Genomic DNA, 22511 nt, shown 5'->3' on the forward strand with positions numbered 1-22511 from the left:
TGTCCATGTATTACAACTACAAAATTCATAAATAGAGAGGTGACAATTGCCTGTCCTCAGGTTGGAAATCGTTCGTCACCAAAACAACTTAGTTTTAAAACACTGAGAAGGTTGGTAGTCGGCTGGCTAGACATACTCAGTCATCTCAATTTTCACTGGCAGTCACCTATTAGTTGTTTAACAATATCGTGTTATGTGGCCACGTCTACCACATTGGTAATATCCAACTGATTACCCCGCCACTTGCCCCAATGCCTCTAGTGACACCTAGGGCAAGGAGGGCGTGACTAAGTTCCCTAAGGATCTCGGGGTCTCACCTTCTATCGCTGACCCACATAGTCACCAGGCCTCCTCCATGTACTCCAACCGGTTCCGGTCTAAAACCCATGAGGCAGGGGCCTCTTCCTCTGGTTCTCTATCCCCTCACATTCTTATATATTAGCCTCCACTACTATGGCATTGTCCACAAACTCAAAGAAACTCTGAGCCTACAACACCACCACCTGCGTGCATATTTCTTGCCTCAGACCTCTCTCAAACTTCCGGGCCTTCTTTGGCTCATCCGGGATCATGTACAGGGCAAAGCGAGATAGCTCCATGAACTTGATCGCGTACTGTTGTATGCTCAAGTACCCTTGTGTCAAATTCAAGAACTCCCCCGCCTTAGCTTCCCTAGTGGAAGCGGGGAAATACCTGTCGAAGAAGATCTCCCTAAATTGGCTCCAGGTAGTAACTGCAGGTTCTGACCACTGATCCTCCACCTACTTCATGGCTCCCAACCATCGTTTAGCATCTTCCACTAACTTGAAAGTGGCATACTACACCGTCTGCTCATCAGTTCAATGCAACACAGCCAAAAGCTCTTTAATCTCTTGAACCCAATCCTCATTGACTCACTCAAAAAATCAACAGCTCGGAAGCTATCCCAAGTATAGGAGTTACGTCATGTAATATTCAGAATAAGGGCTAGATCGTCTCCTCAGGGAATGCATTTTAATTTCATATTTTACGTTTTCACAATCAAAAAATAAAAGGGTATTGAACTCGGTCCAAATTCAGGGTTTCCATGATTTGTTGAGATTTCTTTTGACAAATTAAATGAACGCACAATTTAAACGCTAATCCTAGCATGCATTGAATTAAATAGCAAGAACGGAAACCCTACGTCTAATCAAGAAAGCATCGAAACATGTGTTAACTAAAGACGGTAACTTTAAACACGTAATTAAAACACGCAATAATGAAGCTCACACAAACACAGACACGATAAAAATACAAACTTTAATGAAAGGGACTCTAAACTAAATCAGGCTTCAACCAAAAATCAAATTTTAAGAAAGAAAGACAACTGATTTAATAAAACCAATTTTTTTTTCCTTTTGTATTTTATTCTTTTGTTTTTTATTTTAGAACCAAACTGGACTTAATTTAATTAAATAAATAACTTCAAAAAAAATTAAATACCTTAAACAATATTCAACAATTAAAATTTCAAATAAACCTTAAAAAAAAAAAAACTAAACTTGTATCAATATCCAATTAAATAACAAATAAAAAAAAAAGACAAGATAAAAGAAAGAGAGAGAAAGAGAACAAAAATAAATAACTAAATAAGATTCAGAATGTGAATTCTTCAATAAAACTCAATAAAAAAATAACATTTAACTAACATAAAAAAAGAAGAAGAAAAAGATAAGGAGAGAGAGAGAGAGAGAGAGAGAGAGAGAGAGAGAGAGAGAGAGAGAGAGAGCCGTCAAGAGAAGGAGTTTTTGCCGAGAAGAACCTCCATATGGTGCTAGTGTTGCTGTGGCTAATGCAAGCTTCAGGTTGGTGGTGCTCGGCTATTGTGCAGTTGGAGTGGAGCTGGTGGCTTCGAGTGATCTGCAGGTGGTTTTCTGGTTGCTCTCGGTAGCAACTTCTGTGGCTATGCAGTAGGGGCCTGGAGTTCTCAAGTTGGAGATCTGGAGCAGTGCTTTGGTGACTGTTGGAAGCTGGAACAATGGTGGCTCACGGCTGTGGCTGGAGTGCGTGACCGGAGCATCTGGGAGTGTTGATTGGTATGGCAAAGACTGAGGTAAAGTTAAGGAGAGAAAGAGTAGGCAAGAGAGGGGGAGAAAAATCCGAGAGAGAAAGAGAGAATGAAAGGGTTGCAAGAAAGCAAAGAAGAGAGAAGCTAAAAGGAGGGGAGAGAAATGAGAGAGAGTAAGGAGAATGGTGCTGCGGGAAAGAACAAGGAAGGAGGAAGAGAAGGAAGAGAATGGAGAGAAACAAGGGAAAGAGATGGAAGGTGTTGAATTAGGTGTAATCCCAAGAGGGGGGTGAATTAGGTATGTTAAAAATTCTTTGAATCTATTTACCACTTAATCCCTATTTGTATATTTAACTAATCAATTTCAAGGATTTATTACAAAATTAAAGTTAATTTACCAGTGAGTTCTTATTATCCAATTAATTGTGTGCAATGTTATTCAACCTACACATGCAATACGACCAATTTAAATGTAATGCTGAAAGTAAAGAGTATAGGGAAGAGAGAAGACAAATGCAGTTTTTATGAGGTTCAGCCAAGATCAAATTCTCTAAAGATATTCAATCGCAAGTGATGAGATGAGAAGCTCTTGAAAAAAATAACTCGAACCACCAAACCTCAATACCAAGATGAAATACAAAATGTATACGTGAGTTCCCTTCTGATTTTTTGAGTTGATTTGCTCATAGATGATGAGTAGAATTAAGTGCAGGCAAACGTATATCAATCAGCTCAAGTTTCCCCATTCTTTTTCAATAAGATGTGTTCTTCTTTTCTTGTGTGTCTTAGCTTCGTTCTAGGGTTTAGATGTTCAATATTTATAGTGTCTTACCCTTAGGATTTATCTCAACCATTGGATCAAAGAAAGAGCTCACGAGTTCTATTATTAAAAATCTAAATTTTAAACCTTCCCACGACTTCAAGCAATCCAAGTGAAGTTTAGGCTCCAAAAGTGGTGACTTCAGGCGACCAAAGTTCCAGTTCAGACAACCGAAGTACCTCGGCCAAATTCTATTTTTCCCATTAATTCTTCAGGCTACCGAACTAATCTTCAAGCTACCGAAGAAATTCTTCAGGTGACTGAAGTTGAGTTCAGGCTACCGAAGTGCCCTTTTTCTCAATTTTTCTTTTCTAATTTAAAAATCTGCTTTGCTCTCTTTCTTGGGTCTTTTATAAAACATATTTTCCATGATTTTAAAAGTATTTCTAAGACCATGAAAGTCCCCTAATGATATACATGAAATGCATGAATCCAGAAGTCATTCTAAGTTATGTTGAACCTCAAATTAAATCATATAAAAATATAAGTACATTAGCTCCAAATACCCATTCTCAAGATGTTCTTGAACTTTGCCACTTGCATTTTGATTCTTATACTCCTTGAGCTCTATGGATCTTACCAAGATATGTTAGCTTTACTTTTTGGCTTCCATGACTCATTATCTTTCCGTGCATGCTTAATATAAGCCCCATTCACAAACTCAACGCACTGATCAAATACCAAGTTATTTGTCATTATCAAAATTGTATTGGATTCGTAGAATAAACAATCTCCCCCTTTTTGATGATGACAAATACACGAGCAAAAAAAATATAATAGGTTATACCTAACAAGGCTCCCCCTCAATTAATGCATCAAATATTCAATAAATAAAAATGTGCTAATGTTCATGCACAAAATGTTTAGCCTGAATCCAAATGAAATATGCTCATGATGAAATATGGTTTAAACAATTTTTGTTTTCGTTATTATCCTTCTCTCTTTGCATATCTCCCCCTTTGCATAACAACAAGCAATGTTTTGCTCCTTTTTCTCTTTGCATCTGATATTTATCTAGTGAACAGTTTGTTTTTGCTCCTTTTTTCTCCCCCATTTGACATCAACAAAAAGGTGTATAATAATAATAAGACATAAGTGGACATATCTTTATGTTTTTCTCCCCTTTGAAATTTTAAAGTTTTAATCTTGTTAAACCATTAATCTTGGAAAAATTTTACTTCTCCCCTTTTTACATCAAGCATCCCCCTTGCTAAAGCATAAGTTACAGTGATTCTGTGAGGATACTGAATATTGATTAATGTGATACCAAATGTAGACTAATGTTATGTTGAATGTGCACACAAGTTGATTGATTGAATTGATACCAAATGTTAATTAATGCAATACCAAAAGATGTTTAATACCAAGTGATTACATCTTAAGTGACGTTACTCCCCCTGAATTATGTTATCTCATATAATTCTAAGTAACCTCTCCACTATGCATCTGACCTAATTCATGCCTAATTTAAATAAACCTATCCTCCGTAAGTGGTTTCGTGAATATATCTTCCCATTGTTCATCTGTGCATACAAACTCAAGTGTCACATCCCCTTTTTGCACATGATCAAGAAGAAAGTGATGTCGTATCTCTATATGCTTAGTTCGTGAATGTAGTATGGGATTCTTTGAGATGTTAATTACACTCATATTATCGCATCTTATAGGGATTGTTTCATAACTTAATCAAAAATCCGTAGTTGTTGCTTCATGTATAACGTTTGAGCACAACAACTACCTACCACTATGTATTCAGCCTAAGCTGTGGAAAAAACTACGGAATTTTTCTTCTTAGAAAACTAAGAGACTAAGAAATGTCCTAAGAAATGACAAGTACCACTTGTGCTCTTCCTATCCACTTTGCTACCCGCAAAATCAGCATCTGAATAGCTGATAATCTCAAAAGATGTGTACTTAGGATACCATAATCCAAGTTCCACGGTTCCTATTAGGTATCTCAGTATTCGTTTAACAGCTAACAAATGTGACTCTTTTGGTGCAGACTAAAATCTTGTGCACAAACATATGCTAAACATTATATCAGGTCTACTGGCAGTCAGATATAATAAGCTACCTATCATTCCATGATATAACTTGACATCTACTAGTATACCTTGTTCATCTTTGTCTAATTTCAGTGAAGCGCTCATAGGTGTACCTAGTATTTTTCCATCTTCCATATTAAACTTTTTGAGTAGGTCTCTAATATACTTCGATTGATTTATGAATATTCCATGTTTTGCTTGTTTAATCTAAAGCCCTATGAAGAAATTTAGTTCACCCATCATGCTCATCTCAAATTCATTTTGTGTGGTATTAGAAAATTCATTACACAATACTTTATTCGTAGCAACAAATATGATGTCATCTACATATACTTCCACCAGGAGAATGTCATATTTCTTAGACTTTATGAACAGGGTTGTATCTATCTTTCCTCTTATAAATCCATTTTCTAATAAAAAACCGCTTAGCCTTTCATACCAAGCTCTAGGAGCTTGCTTTAAATCATACATGGCTTTTTTCAATCTATACACATGATCTGGATTCATATGGTTTTCAAAGCCTGGGGTTGTTCTACATACACTTCTTCATTTATGTAGCCATTTAAAAATGCGCTTTTGATGTCCGTTTGATATAACTTGAAATCCTTAAAAGTTGTATATGCTAAGAGCATTTGAATGGCTTCTATTCTAGCTACAGGTGCAAATGTTTCTTCAAAATCTATACCTTCTTCTTGATTATATCCCTAAGCTACTAATCTAGCCTTATTTCTCACAACTATTCCATGTTCGTCCTTTTTATTCTTATATATCCACTTGGTTCCAAAGATTGACTTATCCTTAGGTCTAGGAACTAGTGTCCATACTTTATTTCTCTCAAATTGATTTAACTCTTCTTGCATGGACAACACCCATGATTCATCCTCTATAGCTTCACTCACATTCTTAGGTTCTTCTTGAGATAGAAATGTGAAATGACTAATCATATTCCTAAGTGAGGATCGAGTGGCTACTCCACGTAATGGTTCACCTATTATTTGATCTATGAGATGATTCTTTATATAATCCCATTCTTTAGATGGTTCATTAACCTCATTTTCAGTTTGATCAATTTCAACGGATGGTTCTTTAAGTTCATTTATCTTTTTTGAATCATTCTCAATGGATAGTTTCTCAAGTTCCTTATTTATCTCAATTTCATCTTTATTAGCTCTTTTGGAGAAGGGATTTGACTCATTGAACACTACATGAATAGATTCTATAACCGTTAGTGTCTATTTGTTATACACTCTATAGGCTTTACTATCTAAGGCATACCCTAGAAAGATACCTTCATCTGATTTCATATCGAATTTTCCTAAATGTTCATTATCTCTAAGTACAAAACATTTACAGCCGAAGACATGAAAATATGATATGTTTGGCCTATGGCAATTCCATAACTTGTATGGAGTGTTATTAAGTGATGGTCTAATAAGAAATTTATTTAGCACATAGCAAGCGGTATTCACTGCCTCAGCCCATAAGTACTTAGGTAGTTTATGTTCGTTAAGCATAGTTCTGGCCATTTCTTGTATGGACCTATTTTTCCTTTCAACTACACCATTATGTTGTGGTGTTCTAGGAGTTAAAAAATTATGGGCAGTCCCTAATGAATTACAATAGTCTTCCATGCCTTGATTTTTAAATCCTCTACCCCTATCACTTCTAATTTTAGTGATTGTATATCCCTTTTGATTTTGGATTTTCTTGCATAGGTTTATGAATTTTTCATATGCTTCATCTTTATGACCTAAGAATAATACCTATGTAAATCTTAAAAGATCATCAACTATGACAAATGCATATGTTTTTCCTCCTAAACTCTGAATTGGGTTTGGTCCAAATAAGTCTAAGTGTAGCATTTAGAGTGGCCTAGTAGTGGAGATCTTTCTTCTTCTTAAAGCTTGTTCTTGTTTGTTTTCCTAGTTGGCATGCATCACAGATTTTATCTTTCACAAATTTAGTCTTAGGCAGTCCCTTAACTAATTCTTTCTTAACAAGTTTTGAGATTAAATCCATGTTTGCGTGTCCTAGTCTCCTATGTCAAATCCAGCTAATTTCATTCATAACAGATAAGCATGTCACACTTTGTGAAGTTAAATTATCAAAACTTGTGGTATATACGCTTTCATGTCGCTTAGCAATGAATAGTATCTCATTATCAATTTTGTGTTCAACCATGCACTTGTGATGTTCAAAAGAAACTTTGTAACCTTTATCACGTAGTTGACTTATGCTCAATAAATTGTGCTTTAAACCTTCAACCAATGAAACATCATCAATAATTAATGAAGAATTATTACCAACTTTACATACACCTATGATCCTTCCCTTAGCATTATCTCCAAAAGTGACAAACCCTTCATCCTCTGGTGTGATGGATGTGAACTTTGCTTTATCTCCAGTCATGTGACATGAACATACGCTATCCATATACCATTTATCTTTTGAGAATGTTGATCTTAAACATATCTGCAAGACACAATCAAACAACTAGCTTTGGTACCCAAATTTTCTTAGGTCTAGGGGAGTTAGTGCTATGTTCTCCTTTGACTCTCCATACTTTCTTGATTTTAGCATCTTTATTTTTGAAAGGATAGTCGAATTGTATATGACCCAACCTTTTACATTTAAAGCAGGTGGTATTTCTATAATAATTCTTAGTTTGAACAGATTACTTTGACTCTCTTCTAAAATAACCCATGTAAAGATGTCTTTTCTTTAGAATTTCCTTTCCATTAAAACCGAGTCCTTCCTTTTCTAGGGAATTTCTTTGAGATCCTAAGAGCTTTTCAAAATTATTTTGTCTTTTAGTAAATTTACAAATAATTTCATATTTATCTTTCAAATCCTTTTCTAACTTCTCAATTTTCAAATCTTTATCTTATATGAAAGATGCATGGGATTCATTTTGGCATTCAACTAGATTTGAAAGTTCTTTGACTTTATTTCTCAACTCATAAATTTTCTTTGTTTTCTTCTCAAGCATTTTAATAGAGTATAGATATTCTTGTTTCAGTTCATCATATGAAGTCATATCATTTTCATTTCAGAATCACTAGAATAATTCAAAGATGATGAAAAAGATGATTGTACCTCAATGTCATCATGTGCCATTAGACACAGATTGGCAACCTCGTCATCGCTGGATTCAGATTCTGAACAACTAGTGTTGTTTGTATCCCAGTCGACTTTCAGCACCTTCTTTTTTTTCTTTAAGGGTTTCACCAGTTTAGGACACTTAGGCTTGATGTGTCCAACCTCTCAGTAGTTGTAACATGTTGGTGGATCCTCCTTCTTTTTCATCATGCTATACTCTCCTCTTTCTTATTTAGGGTTCCAGAATCTCTATTGAACTTCTTATTCTTTTTCAAGGACTTTACGACCATCTTTGTAAGCAAGGACATCTTGTCATCTGATTGTGAGTCACTTTCCTCACTAGAGTTGTGAGATGTTGCCTTAAGTGTTGTGGTTTTCTTGCCTTTGCTTTACTCATTCTTCCTCTCATTTATTTCTAGATCATAGGTGATGAGCGATCCAATGATTTTTTCCACAGACATCTCCTTGAGATTTCTCCATTTTGCTATTGTCGTAGCTTTAGCTTCCCACACTAGAGGTAATCCCCTGAGTATTTTCCTGATCAACTCATAAGTACGATAAGTATTTCCAAGTGCATTTAAAGAGTTAATGATGTGTTTGAATCTAGTGTACATGGATTGTATGGATTCATCAGTAGTCATTTCAAATGCTTTATATTCACCAGTGAGCATGTCTATCCTACTATCCTTAACTTCCTTAGTGCCTTCATATGTAACTTCTAACTTTTCCCGAATTTCTTTAGCCGAGTTACATGTCATTACCTTATTAAATTCATTTACATCTAATGCACAGAAAAGCAAGTTCATGGCAGTAACATTGATTTGAACTGATTTTCAGTCTTCCCATGTACATTCATCTTCAGTTTTAGGTACATTAGTCTTATCAATTACTTTCATGGGAATGTGATTTCCCTTAGTCACTATTTTCCAAACCTTCCATTCTACGTTCAATAGATATATGCTCATCCTACGTTTCCAATAGGTGCAATTTACACCACAGAAAATTGGTGGTCTAGTGATGAGCGTCCCTCACCGAACAGAGTTACATCGATGTATGTCATGTGATCTTTTTACACAAGAACTATTAAGTCTTTGTAAACCCTATCTGATACCAATTGTTGAATTAGGTGTAATCCCAAGAGGGGGGTGAATTGGGTATTTTTAAAAATTCTTTGAATCTATTTACCACTTAATCCCTATTTGTATACTTAACTAATCAATTTCAGGGATTTATTACAAAATTAAAGTTAATTTACCAAGGAGTTCTTACTACCCAATTAATTGTGTGCAATGTTATTCAACCTACACATGCAATACGACCAATTTAAATGTAATGCTAAAAGTAAAGAGTATAGGGAAGAGAGAAGACAAATGCAATTTTTATAAGGTTCAGCCAACTTGGCCTACGTCCTCCCCTTGAGCAACCACTCAAGGATTTCACTAAAATCCCTACTCCTTAAATTGGGACGGAGCTTCCCTTACAATCCGCTTCTTATAAGAGGCACAGCTCCCTCCTACTCCGTTGCTTACAAGAGGTACAACTCTCTCATCAAACCCCGATGCACAAGCCGAACTGTGAATACAATGAAATGTGAAACACTCAAAATTGCTTCCAACAAAAGCTCGTGAGTACAATTCAAATTCCTATTACATTGACATATGATATAACTTAAAGCTCAGAATGTAGGAAACGATAAAATCATTTATGTATGATATGCTTCAACACACAAATTCCTTTTTATCAAATCTCCCAAAAATATTTTTATAAATCAATACTTTGGAGAATATTAGGGTTCGAGTTCTCATTGCAAAAATGCACAAATATATATTTTGTGAACTTATCAAAAAATTTTGAAGATTATATCAAGTACAATAAAAAAGGTTCCTTTCAAATATTCAATCTCAACACAATCTTTGTTATATGCAAGTATGTATATATATATAATGATGTTCAACACTCACAAACTAAAAATATTGTTGTTCAGAAAAATATCCCTCAATAAAATGTATATTTATAAAAACCAAGGATATTTAATCAAACGTTAATATATCTAAAATATAGATTCTTTAACAACCACACACTAGAATCAAATCTTTTTTTAACCAATGAAGAAAAACAATTCTTTTACCAAGCAATGAGATTATTTAGATATAACATTTACTTACTCTCTATCACTCAACACATTTTAACTATAGATTTCTAAATAAGTGGTTCTTTGAAAAATATATATCTCAATGACAAAGTAAAATTTTTCAAGTAATGAACTTGTTAAACAAAATCTTTATATGTTTAATAAAGCTCAAGATCAAATTCTCTAAAGATATTCAATAGCAAGTGATGAGATGAGAAGCTCTTGAAAAATAATAACTTGAATCACTAAACCTTAATACCAAGATGAAATACAAATTGTATACGTGAGTTGCCTTTTGATTTTCTGAGTTGATTTGCTCAAACACGATGAGTAGAATGAAGTGCAAGCAGTCGTATATCAATCAGCTCAAGTTTCCCTATTCTTTTTCAATAAGATGTGTTCTTCTTTTCTTGTGTGTCTTAGCTTTGTTCTAGGGTTTAGATATTCAATATTTATAATGTCTTACCCTTAGTATTGATCTCAACCATTGGATCAAAGAAAAACTCGCGAGTTCTATTAATAAAAATATGAATTTTAAACTTTCCCGCGACTTAAGGTAATCGAAGTGAAGTTCAGGCTCCTAAAGTGGTGACTTCAGGCGACCAAAGTTCTAGTTCAGACAACTGAAGTACCTCGGCTATATTTTTTTTTTCCCATTAATTCTTCAGGCTACCAAACTTCCAGCTACTGAAGAAATTCTCAGGCAACTGAAGTTGAGTTCAGGCTACCGAAATGCCCTTTTTCTCAATTTTTCTTTTCTAATTTAAAAATTTGCTTTGCTCACTTTCTTGGGTCTTTTATAAAACATATTTTTCATGATTTTAAAATTATTTCTAAGTCCATGAAAGTTCCCTAATGATATACATGAAATGCATGAATCCTAAAGTCATTCTAACTTATGTTGGGTCTCAAATTAAATCATATAAAAATGAAGTACCTGAGTTCTAAATACCCATTCCTAAGATGTTATTGAACATTGCCACTTGTATTTTGATTCTCGTACTCCTTGAGCTCTATGGATCTTGCCAAGAAATGTTAGCTTTACTTTATGGCTTCTATGACTCGTTATCTTTCCGTGCATGCTTAATATAGGTCATGTTCACAAATTCAATGCACAGATCAAATACCAAGGGATTTGTCATTATCAAAACCGGAATGGACTTGTAGAGCCAACAGAAGGGAAAGAAAGGGGAAGCCCCAGTGGCTTCTTTTCGAACAAGAGAAGAAAAAAAAAAAGAGACTAAATAGAGGGGGAGAGTGAAGCCCTACGCACGACTGAACAAAGGAGGAACCCGACCTGACCTGCATGGTCAGGTCACATCATTGTTTTCATTTTTTATTTCCTTTTTCTTTTTTTTTTTCTCATTTTTCTCTCTACGAACAAGGCCCATTTTGACCCTCTTTGAGCCCATTTCTATCAAAGCTAAACAAGCAGAAGTTGTAGATAATCTTCTCATCTTTCTCTAGAATTTTGAGTTATCTTGATCGAAGCTCAGACAGAAAAGTTATGCACGAATTACGAACTAATGCTTATTTTAGCTCCCAAGAATTTTCCTACGATAAAGAAAATGCCAAAAATTCATAAATTACTTAATAAGACTCAAAAATTATAAATAGGGCACTTTGTTAGAATAATAAGAGTAATTAGGCATTTTAATTAAAAATATAAGCCCTAATTCTTGGATTAAAATGCCTAATTACGTAGTTTAAGCGCGTAATCACGCCTCCCAACTAATGTTTTGGTTGTCTCTAGCAAATAACATGAATGAATCTCAGGGCGGTGCCCACAACTATGAACTCAGCGACTATGAAATTAATGCACATGTGACACAACCATACCGTTTCATATACAAGACTATAACTGAATTTCACACAAGCTCGTTCATATTCAATGCACACAATTTTAAAGCACATCACTCATACAAGTTTCATTGTTTATATAGCAATTAAGAATAGTATAATCACAAGAAGTTAACCGGTGGTGCAATTCAGAGTTAATGCGATCATATAAGTTTGAGTATAAACAGGTAAAATCTTGAGGTGTGTGTGACTCATTACACCTAAGATACCAGTGGACACCTACAGAACGGTCACTTTGACTTGGCCTAACGGGCATACCCTCAAGAACACTCAAAAGGAATGGGTTCAGTCGTCATATATGAGGAGGAGTGTCGCAATCAAACATCCTACATATTGGAAGGAACAAATCCTAGCTATATGGAGTGGACTAGTCTGAGAAGGATCAAGCCTATCTATAAGGTATCGGGTCCTTCACCCTAGCATCTTCTCACATACTCACCATATCCAACCGAGACCACCCTAGATCAATTTATTCACAAACTTGACGTGAATACATAAACGGTTGAAGAAGCTTCATAAGTGGAGAACATGTTTCATGTCCTTGACTTTTTTTTTTGTTGTAAATTTGTGGAGCAAGCATTAGCATTTCATTTCATGTGCATTTCTATTTCTTATTCTTTCTTCTGCTCATTCTTCATTTTCTATCTTTTCTTAGTCAATTAGGACAGTCATTACACTTCTTTTGTTATCTTCATATCATCAATGGGAATTAAGCTCAAACAGTAGTCCATGAACTAAGTCTATTTCTAGGGGTGGCTTATCCTTCACATCTTGAGTAGGCTACAAGGCCTAGGTTTCTATCTCCCAATTGGATGTCACCTTTAGGCTGGAAAATAAAAAACAAAGACTAGTGTACAAATAATCATCCAGAAGAAAAGAGAATTGAGTTTCATGAACTCTTATTTGATGTTAACACTCAAAAGAACGATAAACAGCTCAGGAATATCTCACAAGGTGTCAGTCGCTAGGGGTGTTCTCTCAGTGCTCACAAGGAACCCTAAGTGCAATGAATCATGTGAATGTGTCTATTTAGCCTCGTGAGATGCCATGTAAATACAAGAAATTTATATAGCCAGATTAACATGAGTGTACTACCAATCAATTCTTCATAGAGTTACAAAGTCATATAAAGAGAAATTACACATAAATGACTCAGGTGTGAAATTCGTAAGTTATATGCAAGCATGTGAAGGGTATGAGTCAATGTTAAGCATGACATAATGCAGTGTCCTTTCTTTCCCTTTTTGAAAAATTTTTGTTTTTTTTTTCAAATTAATATATAAAACCCAGCAAGTATACGTGCACAATGTCACATGCAAATGCTCACCCCCCTCCCCCCAAACTAAAGTGGAACATTGTCCTCAATGTGAAAACATAGGGGAAATAGAAAAACTGTGCACGGGAGAAATAGGGCATACTTGGGTGGCGAAGTAATGGAAAATAAAAACTAAACTACAAGAAAATGTACATGAAAATTAACTAAAAATAAAATAAGGTAAAATAAAATGAAAATAAGGAAAAGAAAAACATCACAGTTTTATGGCGAAGGCTCTGGAGGAATTTCATCTCATGGGTGCAGGTCTATAAATTGAACTAGAGGGTCTCCAAATTTTAGCTGCCACAATGAATCAGTCTTCATACTTGCACGAAAGTCAGCCTCAAATGAATTAATACTTGTCAAAATAACAGACAATTCATGTGCAGATCAACCTTCTTATTTTAACAAGAAAGAGTCTTTATTCAGCATATTTTCTAGGAAATTTACTTCTTTACGAACTAGTGTTTGAGGTTATTGGAACAATTACCTTTATTTCTTCAGAAGCCTTAGCATTAAAAGTTTTGCCTAGTTCCTTAAAAATTAGACTCTCACCAGTCTGCACACCCTTTTTATCACGTGTACCAATCATCTTACAACTGTAGGAATCTGCTTCCGCATTGGGCTCCTTGACATTTAATTCAGTCAAGAGTGACGGTTCCACAGTTGTCAAGCTCTAAGGATGAGGTACGACAGGTTGGTACTCCTTATTAGTATCAGCCTCCTCATTAACTGACCGCTCCACTTCTAGGCCCATTTCCACTGATTTTTTTCTTTGAATTCATTTGTTTTAGCTGTAACTTCTGGTGCTAGGACAACTGGTTGTCTGTCAATGAGCATTTTAGATTAGGAAACTTCCTTCCCGCTTCTCAATGTCATGGCGGCCTCCGCTGTCTCAAGAGAAACATCGTGTATTTGTTGTTATGGCTACTGGTATTCTTAAGGACGAGGCTGAGGTTCCACAGGCAATTCATCTTTTTCTAAGATGTCCAACTGCGTGCTCATCGCATTAATGGTGTCTCATAATTTATTAAAATGATTGACTTGAGTCTGCATGAACTACCGGAGCATATTTTCCATATGTGTCATGTTGTCATCAAAAAGTCCTGACGGTGTATAGCACTGAGGGATCTGTTGTGGTCGATATTGAGGTAGAAGATTGTCTGGGTAGTATGTTGGCTCATATGCATCTCCACCATTGATTGTGCTGATAGGGAGTACTGTCATGGGTGCCTGATTGTATCACGTATTCCACTGTGGGACACTTTCAGTTAGATAATCAAAGAATGATAGTACTTGATTTGGATCCTCACTGAAGAGTTCTCCATTGCACATGGTTTGGACAAAATGCTTGCAATCAGGGGTAAGAGTAGTATAAAAATAGTTAACTAACCTCTATGATTCAAACCCATGATATGGACAAGTACTTAGTAGATCTTTGAATCACTCCCAGCAAGCCCGAAATGTCTCGTCACCCTGCTGCACAAACTAAATAATATGTTCCTACAAAAATTGAGCTCTCTATGAGGGACAAAACATATGCAGAAATTTGCACTCCATATCAACCTAATTATTCATAGAGTGAGGTCTCGAGGAATGAAACCATATCTGTGCCCCATCCTGTATAGAAGCAAGAAATAAAAGCAGTCTAGTAGATTCATCAGCTATAACTTGAGAGAAAAACACATTGCAAGTTAACTCGAACTCTATCGGGTGCTGATAAGGGTACTCTGATTCTGTCCCGTAGAACTGGGGTAGCAATGACGTCCTCCCACGCTGCATCATGAAATTAAGTTCTTCATTAGGTAAAACAGTGGTAGATGATGCAGTGGTGTATTGAAGCTACAAAAAGTTCATTATCGTGCGTGGTGCAAGTGCAGCCATATTTATTTGTTTATTTTTTTTCAAAACTCAATTTTATTTTTTCTTTTTTGTTTTCTTCTTTTTTCTTCATAATACTAATTAAAATAATGGGAAAAATGCTAATTTGAGACTAAGACCGACTATTTCCAGCAGCTGCGCCAAAAACTTGACTCACTCCAAAAATGAGCAGTTCAGAAGCTATCCCAAGTATAGGAGTTACGTTGTCTAATATTTAGCCCAAGGGCTAGATCGTCTCCTCAGGGAATGCGTTTTAATCTTAAGTTTTACGTTTTCCCAATCGAAAAATAAAATGGTACTAAATTCAATTCAGATTCGGGGTTTCTAGGATTTGTTGAGATTTCTTTTCACAAATTAAATGAACACACAATTTAAACCCTAATCCTAACATGCAATGAATTAAATAGTAAGAACAGAAACCCTACGTCTAATTAGGCAAGCTTCGAAACACGCGTTAACTAAAGACGGTAACTTTAAACATGTAATTAAAACATGCAATAATGAAATTCACACAAACACGGACACAATAAAAATATGAACTTTAATGAAAGGGACCCTAAACTAAATCAGGCTTCAACCAAAAATCAAATTTTAAGAAAAAAAGACAATTGATTTAATAAAAAAAAAATTCTTTTTTTATTTTATTCTTTTTTTTTTTAGAACCAAGCCGGACTTAATTTAATTAAATAAATAAATTCAATAAAAATAAAATACCTTAAACAATATTCAACAATTAAAATTTCAAATACACTTTTTAAAAAAAAACTAAACTTGTATCAATATCCAATTAAATAACAAATAAAAAAAAGACAAGATAAAAGAGAGAGAGAGAGAGAGAGAGAGAGAGAGAGAGAGAGAGAGAGTGTGTGTGTGTGTGTGTGTGTGAGTCATGAAGAGAAGGAGTTTCTGCCAAGAAGAACCCCTGGGTGGTGCTAGTGTTGCTGTGGCCAATGGAGGCTTCGGGTTGGTGGTGCTCGGTGGCTGTGCAGTTGGAGTGGAGTTGGTGGCTTTGGGTGATCTGTCGGTGGCTGTCTTGTTGCTCTCGACAGCAAGTCCCATGGCTGTGCGGTAGGGGCCTGGAGTTCTCAAGTTGGAGATCTAGAGTAGTGCTTTGGTGACTGCTGGAAGCTAGAACAATGGTGGCTCATGGCCGTGGCTGGAGTGCATGGCCGGAGCAGCTGGGGGTGTTGGCTGGTATGGTAGAGACTGAGGGAAAGTTAGGGAAAGAAAGAGCAAGGGAGCGAGAAGGAGAAAAAGTCAAGAGAGAAAGAGAGAATGAGAGGGTTGTGAGAAAGCAAAGAAGAGAGAAGCTGAAAGGAAGGGAGAGAGACGAGAGAGAGCAAGGGGAAGGGTGTTGCGGGAAAGAACAAGGAAGGAGGAAAAGAAAGAAGAGAAGGAAGAGAAATAGGGAAAAGAGATGGAAGGGAAATAAAGTGGGAGCCCTGGGGGCTCCTTTTCGAACAAGGGAATAAAGCCTTACACATGACCCAACAAAGGAGGAACCCGACCCAACTTGCATACGGGTGAACTGCTCAATGTTGCAGCCCCGATCTACCTGTGGTTGATTCTATCCTCTGGGGTCCCACCATATTTTCCTTCCAAACTTGCCAAGCTAAACCTCGCAACACCGCCAAGGTATCTACATCCTCCTCGCCGTAGGTGTCCACATTATTATTCCCTCCAACATCTATGCCCATATCCTTGGAATCGATCCTAAAAATGGACCAAATAATAGTTTCTTAGAAACTACTGCTAGAGCATGATTAGAATAACTAATTAGCTAAATCGATAAAATTCCCTACACACTTCTAACCATTTGACCTTCGGACTTCCCATCCTAAAGTTTAGCCTCGCCGCTTAGAAAACAAACTGCCTATGGTTTGCCATGTTTTTTCTAAGACCGTCGTCTCTGGAAAACCATAGAAGACTGTCAAGGGAACTCTGCCTCCAAGCTACCAGACAAAACCTCAACCTCTCAGATACTTTGATTCACTATCCGCTCTATACCTAACCTACTTTACTGTACCCAGGTCACCACTTCCCGCTTTTTTCACCATTTATTCCTATACTCTGCTAGTATTATTCATCTAGAGTGTTCAGAACCTAGCAACCTAGCCCCTGATACCACAACTGTAGCGCCCCGAACCCAATGGGGCCTAGAGTGTTAATATTCCATAAATAACCCTATAATAATTTGATACCACCATATCAACATCCATAATTAATATAAACATACAACCAACGGAAGTAAAATATACTTGTACAACCATACACACCAGAGTACTACTTTCAACTAGTCTTACCAAATTTTTTCTAAAAGATTATACAACCTAGAATGTTTGAAAAAAAACTAAACATAACAAAATAGTATCCTACCAAGCCCACTCTTGGCTAAATCATCTAGGTCTTGCCCCAGAGCTCTTAGACTCGGTTTCTTGTAGGTCCTGAAAAATTGATATATTTACTAGGGCGAGACACTTCTCAATAAGGTAAAATAAATTATTATCAGTTTGTGGCTAACATGAGTTTTAGTGAAATCAGACACCTCACTTAATTTACTTTAGTTGGAAAATATGACATCTGTATAATATAACTCACACCTACACAGTTGGAAATACACATTTTCTCCATAATATAAATAAGTTCCATAAATAATATCATTTAAATAAATTTACATATATACATAGAAGAAACCCCTTTTTGGACAAACACATCATCAAGTATAAACCCCCATGATTGGGTTATGCGGTCCGAAATCTGGACCTAGCCCTGGCTAGCCCACCAGGTTAAGTCAAACCTCATGTTTGCAAGTTTGATTTGCCTACCTAGTCTGGTCTAGACTCCAGAGGGGTACACAACCCTTCCGTGGCTAAATCGACTTTTTATTACCAACACTTCTATCCAAAACAGTGTGGTTGCACTATCTCAAATACTAGCTACGGTATCGTGCTCTCATCACATCTAGTCCTCAGTATTCTTAAACCATATAATGCAATTTAAGTAATAAAATTGTAATAAAATTCTAATTTTCATAATTCAATATAAAACCTGCCATATACACATTTTCATATAAAACTTGTCATATCAAAACTCGGCATTTAGCCGTAATTTCAAACTCGACACTCAACCATCATATCAAACTCGATATTCAGTCGTTATATCAAACCTAACATTCAGTCATCATATCAAACCTGACATTCAATCTTCATATCAAACCCAGCACTTAGCCATCATATCAAACCAACATTCAGCCTTCATATCCTATTTCACAAATTCCACCACATTTCCAGTATTTCCATCAAATAGTCCAAATTCCATTTTCACGATATAATTCCAAAAAATACTCAGATTCAATTATGCAATAAAATATGAATAATCTCATGCCACATAATTTTTAAATTGATAATCCATAATATATGAAATTGCTTGGGAAAAAATATTTTTAATGAAAACAAGGTCTTATCATCTCCACAATTTTATTTAACCAAAAAAATATTTTTAGGAAACATAAATGATCAACCAACACAGTTTAAGTTTTTCTCAAATACGTATGACAATCCAAAACATCCATATCATTTGCCTGAATCATCCAGAAAATCATATATAACATATACAAGTTCATATACTCGAATTTAATCAGTTCAAATTTAAGAAAAAGCTAACATAATTTATTCCCTTTACATGTTCCTGAAAAATTGCCTAGAACGATCAGAAACGAACCCTAGCTTTCACAATCCTACCACGGAAAACAATTCGGCAAGCTAAGCAAGAACTAGGAGAGTGATTGGAGGGACTTGCCAGAGCCTCGTGAGGTCATAGGAGAGAGAAAGAGAAACGCGGGAGAGAGAGAGAGAGAGAGAGAGAGAGAGAGAAAGAAAGAGAGAGAGAGACACGAGCCCTAATTTTTAAGAGAGAGAAATATAAGATGAAATGAAAGAAAAAAAATAAGATTCTAACTTATAAGCCCCTGCCCCGCAGAAAACCGTCGATGGTTTTTATGTGCTTTACAAAACCATCAACGATTTGGCTAGTAACTGTTCTCATTAGTTTTTACTGTCAATGGTTTTCTAAGATTTTTCTTAAAACTGTCTACGGTTTTGGTCTTGCCAAATCGATTTTCTCTCCTTTTCTTTTCTTTATCTTTTCTTTTATTTATTTCCTTTGTTTTCTTGGTTCGGGTTCCTACAGTTGATCCTAAAATTAGGGCAGAAAACAACCTTAGAATCCTATACCATAACACAATCCGTGCATTTATCTAACTAAAAAACCATAAAATGACCCCATATAACCATTTAACTTATATCCATAATCCCAATTTAAGATTCAGTCCTCCAACTTAGAAACAAAACCCGACAATAGTTTACCATGACTTTCTTGAAATCTTCATCTCAAGAAAATCACGGAAACAACCACGGAATTCTTATCTCTAGGCTGCAAGACGAACCCTCAAATTCCTCTTTATTCTCCAATGATGGCTACTAAAATCCTGATCTACCCATATCCTACCCTCACCAAGATCTATTCCTACACTTTTGTATTGTTATCTGCAAAAGTTTACAAAACCTAACAACCTAAGCTCTGATACCAAATTGTCATAACCCGAAAATTCTACTACATTTTTTTCCATACTACTAAAAATATAAAATTACTCTGAAAGCACTTATATATTATGTGTGTATTTAATGCATAAGCAAGCTTATAAATCAGCATACACACAAATGAGAGGAACAATGGAAGCTTGAAGGACTTAAAGACCGCCTCAACCTAGCGTATTCCATCAGAAGAGAAAAGTAGAAGACATTTTCTATTTGATATTGTAAATGCATTTAGTTTTTGCTATGTAATAATTGCGTATCATGCATAATAAGAATAACAAGCTCAAATGACTATAGACTGACCTTAGAGGACCTGAACCTTAATCAAAAGTCCTTTTCGAAATACTAAAATCATACAAGGGTTTTGAAAAAGATTTAAGGTCTAAATTAGGGAAAAACATAGGTTTGTAATGACCTCAATCGACCAACCACTTTTAGGCATGAAAGCCTCAATCGACCGACCATTAGCCGACCAACCGTTTTTCCCCTCCATCTTCCTTAGTCAACTGATGGTCGAAATTATTTAAAATTATTTTAAGGTCAGTCGACTTGCACTTTGCTCGATTGACCCAAGTTCTTCATATGGCCATATCTTTATAGCTCAGTCAACTGGCCATCAAGAACAAAAACCCTCAGTTGACCAATGAGCCATGCTCAGCCAACCATCCAATAGCGATAGCCGACCGAGAATCGAATGATTTGAAAATCGGTTCAGTTCACCGACGCCCTGTTCAGTCGACCGAACCTCTCGAGTTGACCTTAATTTTTAGTGCTAAACGTCATTAATTTTCTAATTAAATAATTTTAAAATGACGAGCATGTCCCCAAACGGTCATATTTTCAGAAAATCTATATATATCCATTTCATTAGCATAATTAGGAAAGAGATTAGCTAGAAAATTATTTCAAAATAATTCTTGTGCTTTATTCATTTGTCACTCTCTTTTCATCATTCCTTTGAAAAATCTTTTGAAGAGAGCAATCATTTTGCACATTCATTTTTCATATCACAATACTTACTCTCACTCAATCCTTATTTTGAATATCATATTTGAGAGAGCTTATAGGTTTTCTCCATATATTTTCTTGATAAATATTCATTGGAGAAACCACTTCTAGCTTGTGAATCTTTGCACATTCATTGCAAGACTAAAAAGCTCACTTGTATCTATCGTAAAAATCATTTTGAGCTAAAACCCTTACTTCCCTTGAACTATATTTTTGAAAATCATTGTAGGGAATGCTTCTTAAGGGTTTAAGATCTTTGACGTATTTATTGAATACTTCATTTTAAATCAAACATCATATATATTTTTTTGGGCAAAAATTATTTGAAAACAAAACCCTAGGTTCTCCTACACCTTTCATTGAAAAATATTTTGGAGAAATATTTATTAGGGTTAAATCTTTGAAGTTCTTATCATATAAATCATTTTTAAAATTGCAAAATTGTTTTGAGGAAAACACACAAACTCACTTGAGCTTAAATTCATATCTTGTGTGAGTGCATTTAAGTGCTTCATTGTGTACATCCTCTACTTGTTGTGAGAATCATTTCTTTGTACACAAAAATTATTATTGTTATTTTCCAGTCGTAGCCTAAAGAGGGAGACTCACTATTGACCTTATAGGTCACGCCCAATTTTGATTATGACAAATACTCATTGTATCTAATGAGTGTTTAAGGTTTTGTGCAAGAACTTAAGCTGTCAAATATTAATGCACATAGAGCAAGTGAAGATTGAAGACTTAATTACTTTGCGTTGTAATATATATGTGTAAATCACTTAATTGGTCTGTAATAGTAATTAGGGATCTTACATGTAATAATCACAGACCCCACATGCATGGTTAAATACGTAAGCTCATAATACAAATGACCTTAGAATGACCTTAGGGTTTACCCTTTGGTTGATCGACACCGATTTTTTTTCAGTGTCTTCAAAAGGACCCAGAAATAGCCCTACGACACTCATCTTTACACACATATATGTTACGCACATTGAATAGGGTGTTTGTGAATCAAAACATGACTGAAATGCATACTTTGTGCACTTTCGGTTGACTGACCTTGGCAGTTCATTCTGCCCCGGTCGACCGAATCCGGTCTGGATCAACAATTTGACCTCAGCCTGGTCCACTAAACCATAGAGTTCATTTGCACCCTGGTCTACCGAGCCTAAGTCCAAGTCAAAGGTTGAACATGTCCCGGTCGACCGAACTGAATAGTTCAATTAGCCCCCGGTCACCGAAACCTCCTGCAGTCAACATTTTAATCGCCTAGTCTACCGAGCCCATATTGCATTGCAACTGTCAGGTCGACCAAGGGTCCTCAGGAAAAATCCCAACTATCGGGTCGACCGAATCACCCAGTTCAAATTGTCCTGGTCGACCAAACCTAGGTAAAATTAAAAAATCACCTCGGACATGCATTTATGATCGACTGAGTCCCAAGTTCAAAAATGTCCTAGTCGACCGAGCCATATGAACTTCGGTCAACCGAAATGGTTATGGTCGACCAGGCCTCTCGAGTTGCCCCGAATTTTTACTGTAGTTAATTTTTTAAAGCAGGGTTAAAATAATTAAAAGGTCATTAATCTTTTCTAATAATACCAGACTTGTCCTCAACGGTCATAATTCATGGGGTGTCTATATATACCCCTTCATTTGGAAAAAATTAGATGGGATTAGCCACTTTATAATACTCATATCTAAGCCCTAACCACTCATACTTAC

The 22511-nt window shown here is 35.8% G+C and overlaps 1 protein-coding gene across 1 annotated transcript; it reads right to left on the minus strand.

Moving 5' to 3' along the window:
- Nucleotides 1–488: 488 nt before the first annotated feature.
- Nucleotides 489–14056, minus strand: LOC131151453 (uncharacterized). The gene is made up of 3 exons (XM_058102699.1): nucleotides 13991–14056; nucleotides 13790–13927; nucleotides 489–761 (listed from the first exon to the last, which is right to left on the minus strand). Exons 1-3 carry the CDS (start codon nucleotides 14054–14056, stop codon nucleotides 489–491), a joined length of 477 nt encoding a protein of 158 aa, XP_057958682.1.
- Nucleotides 14057–22511: the final 8455 nt, after the last annotated feature.

This window comes from Malania oleifera, chromosome 3 (genome assembly GCF_029873635.1).
Source record: "Malania oleifera isolate guangnan ecotype guangnan chromosome 3, ASM2987363v1, whole genome shotgun sequence".
NCBI lineage: Eukaryota > Viridiplantae > Streptophyta > Magnoliopsida > Santalales > Ximeniaceae > Malania > Malania oleifera.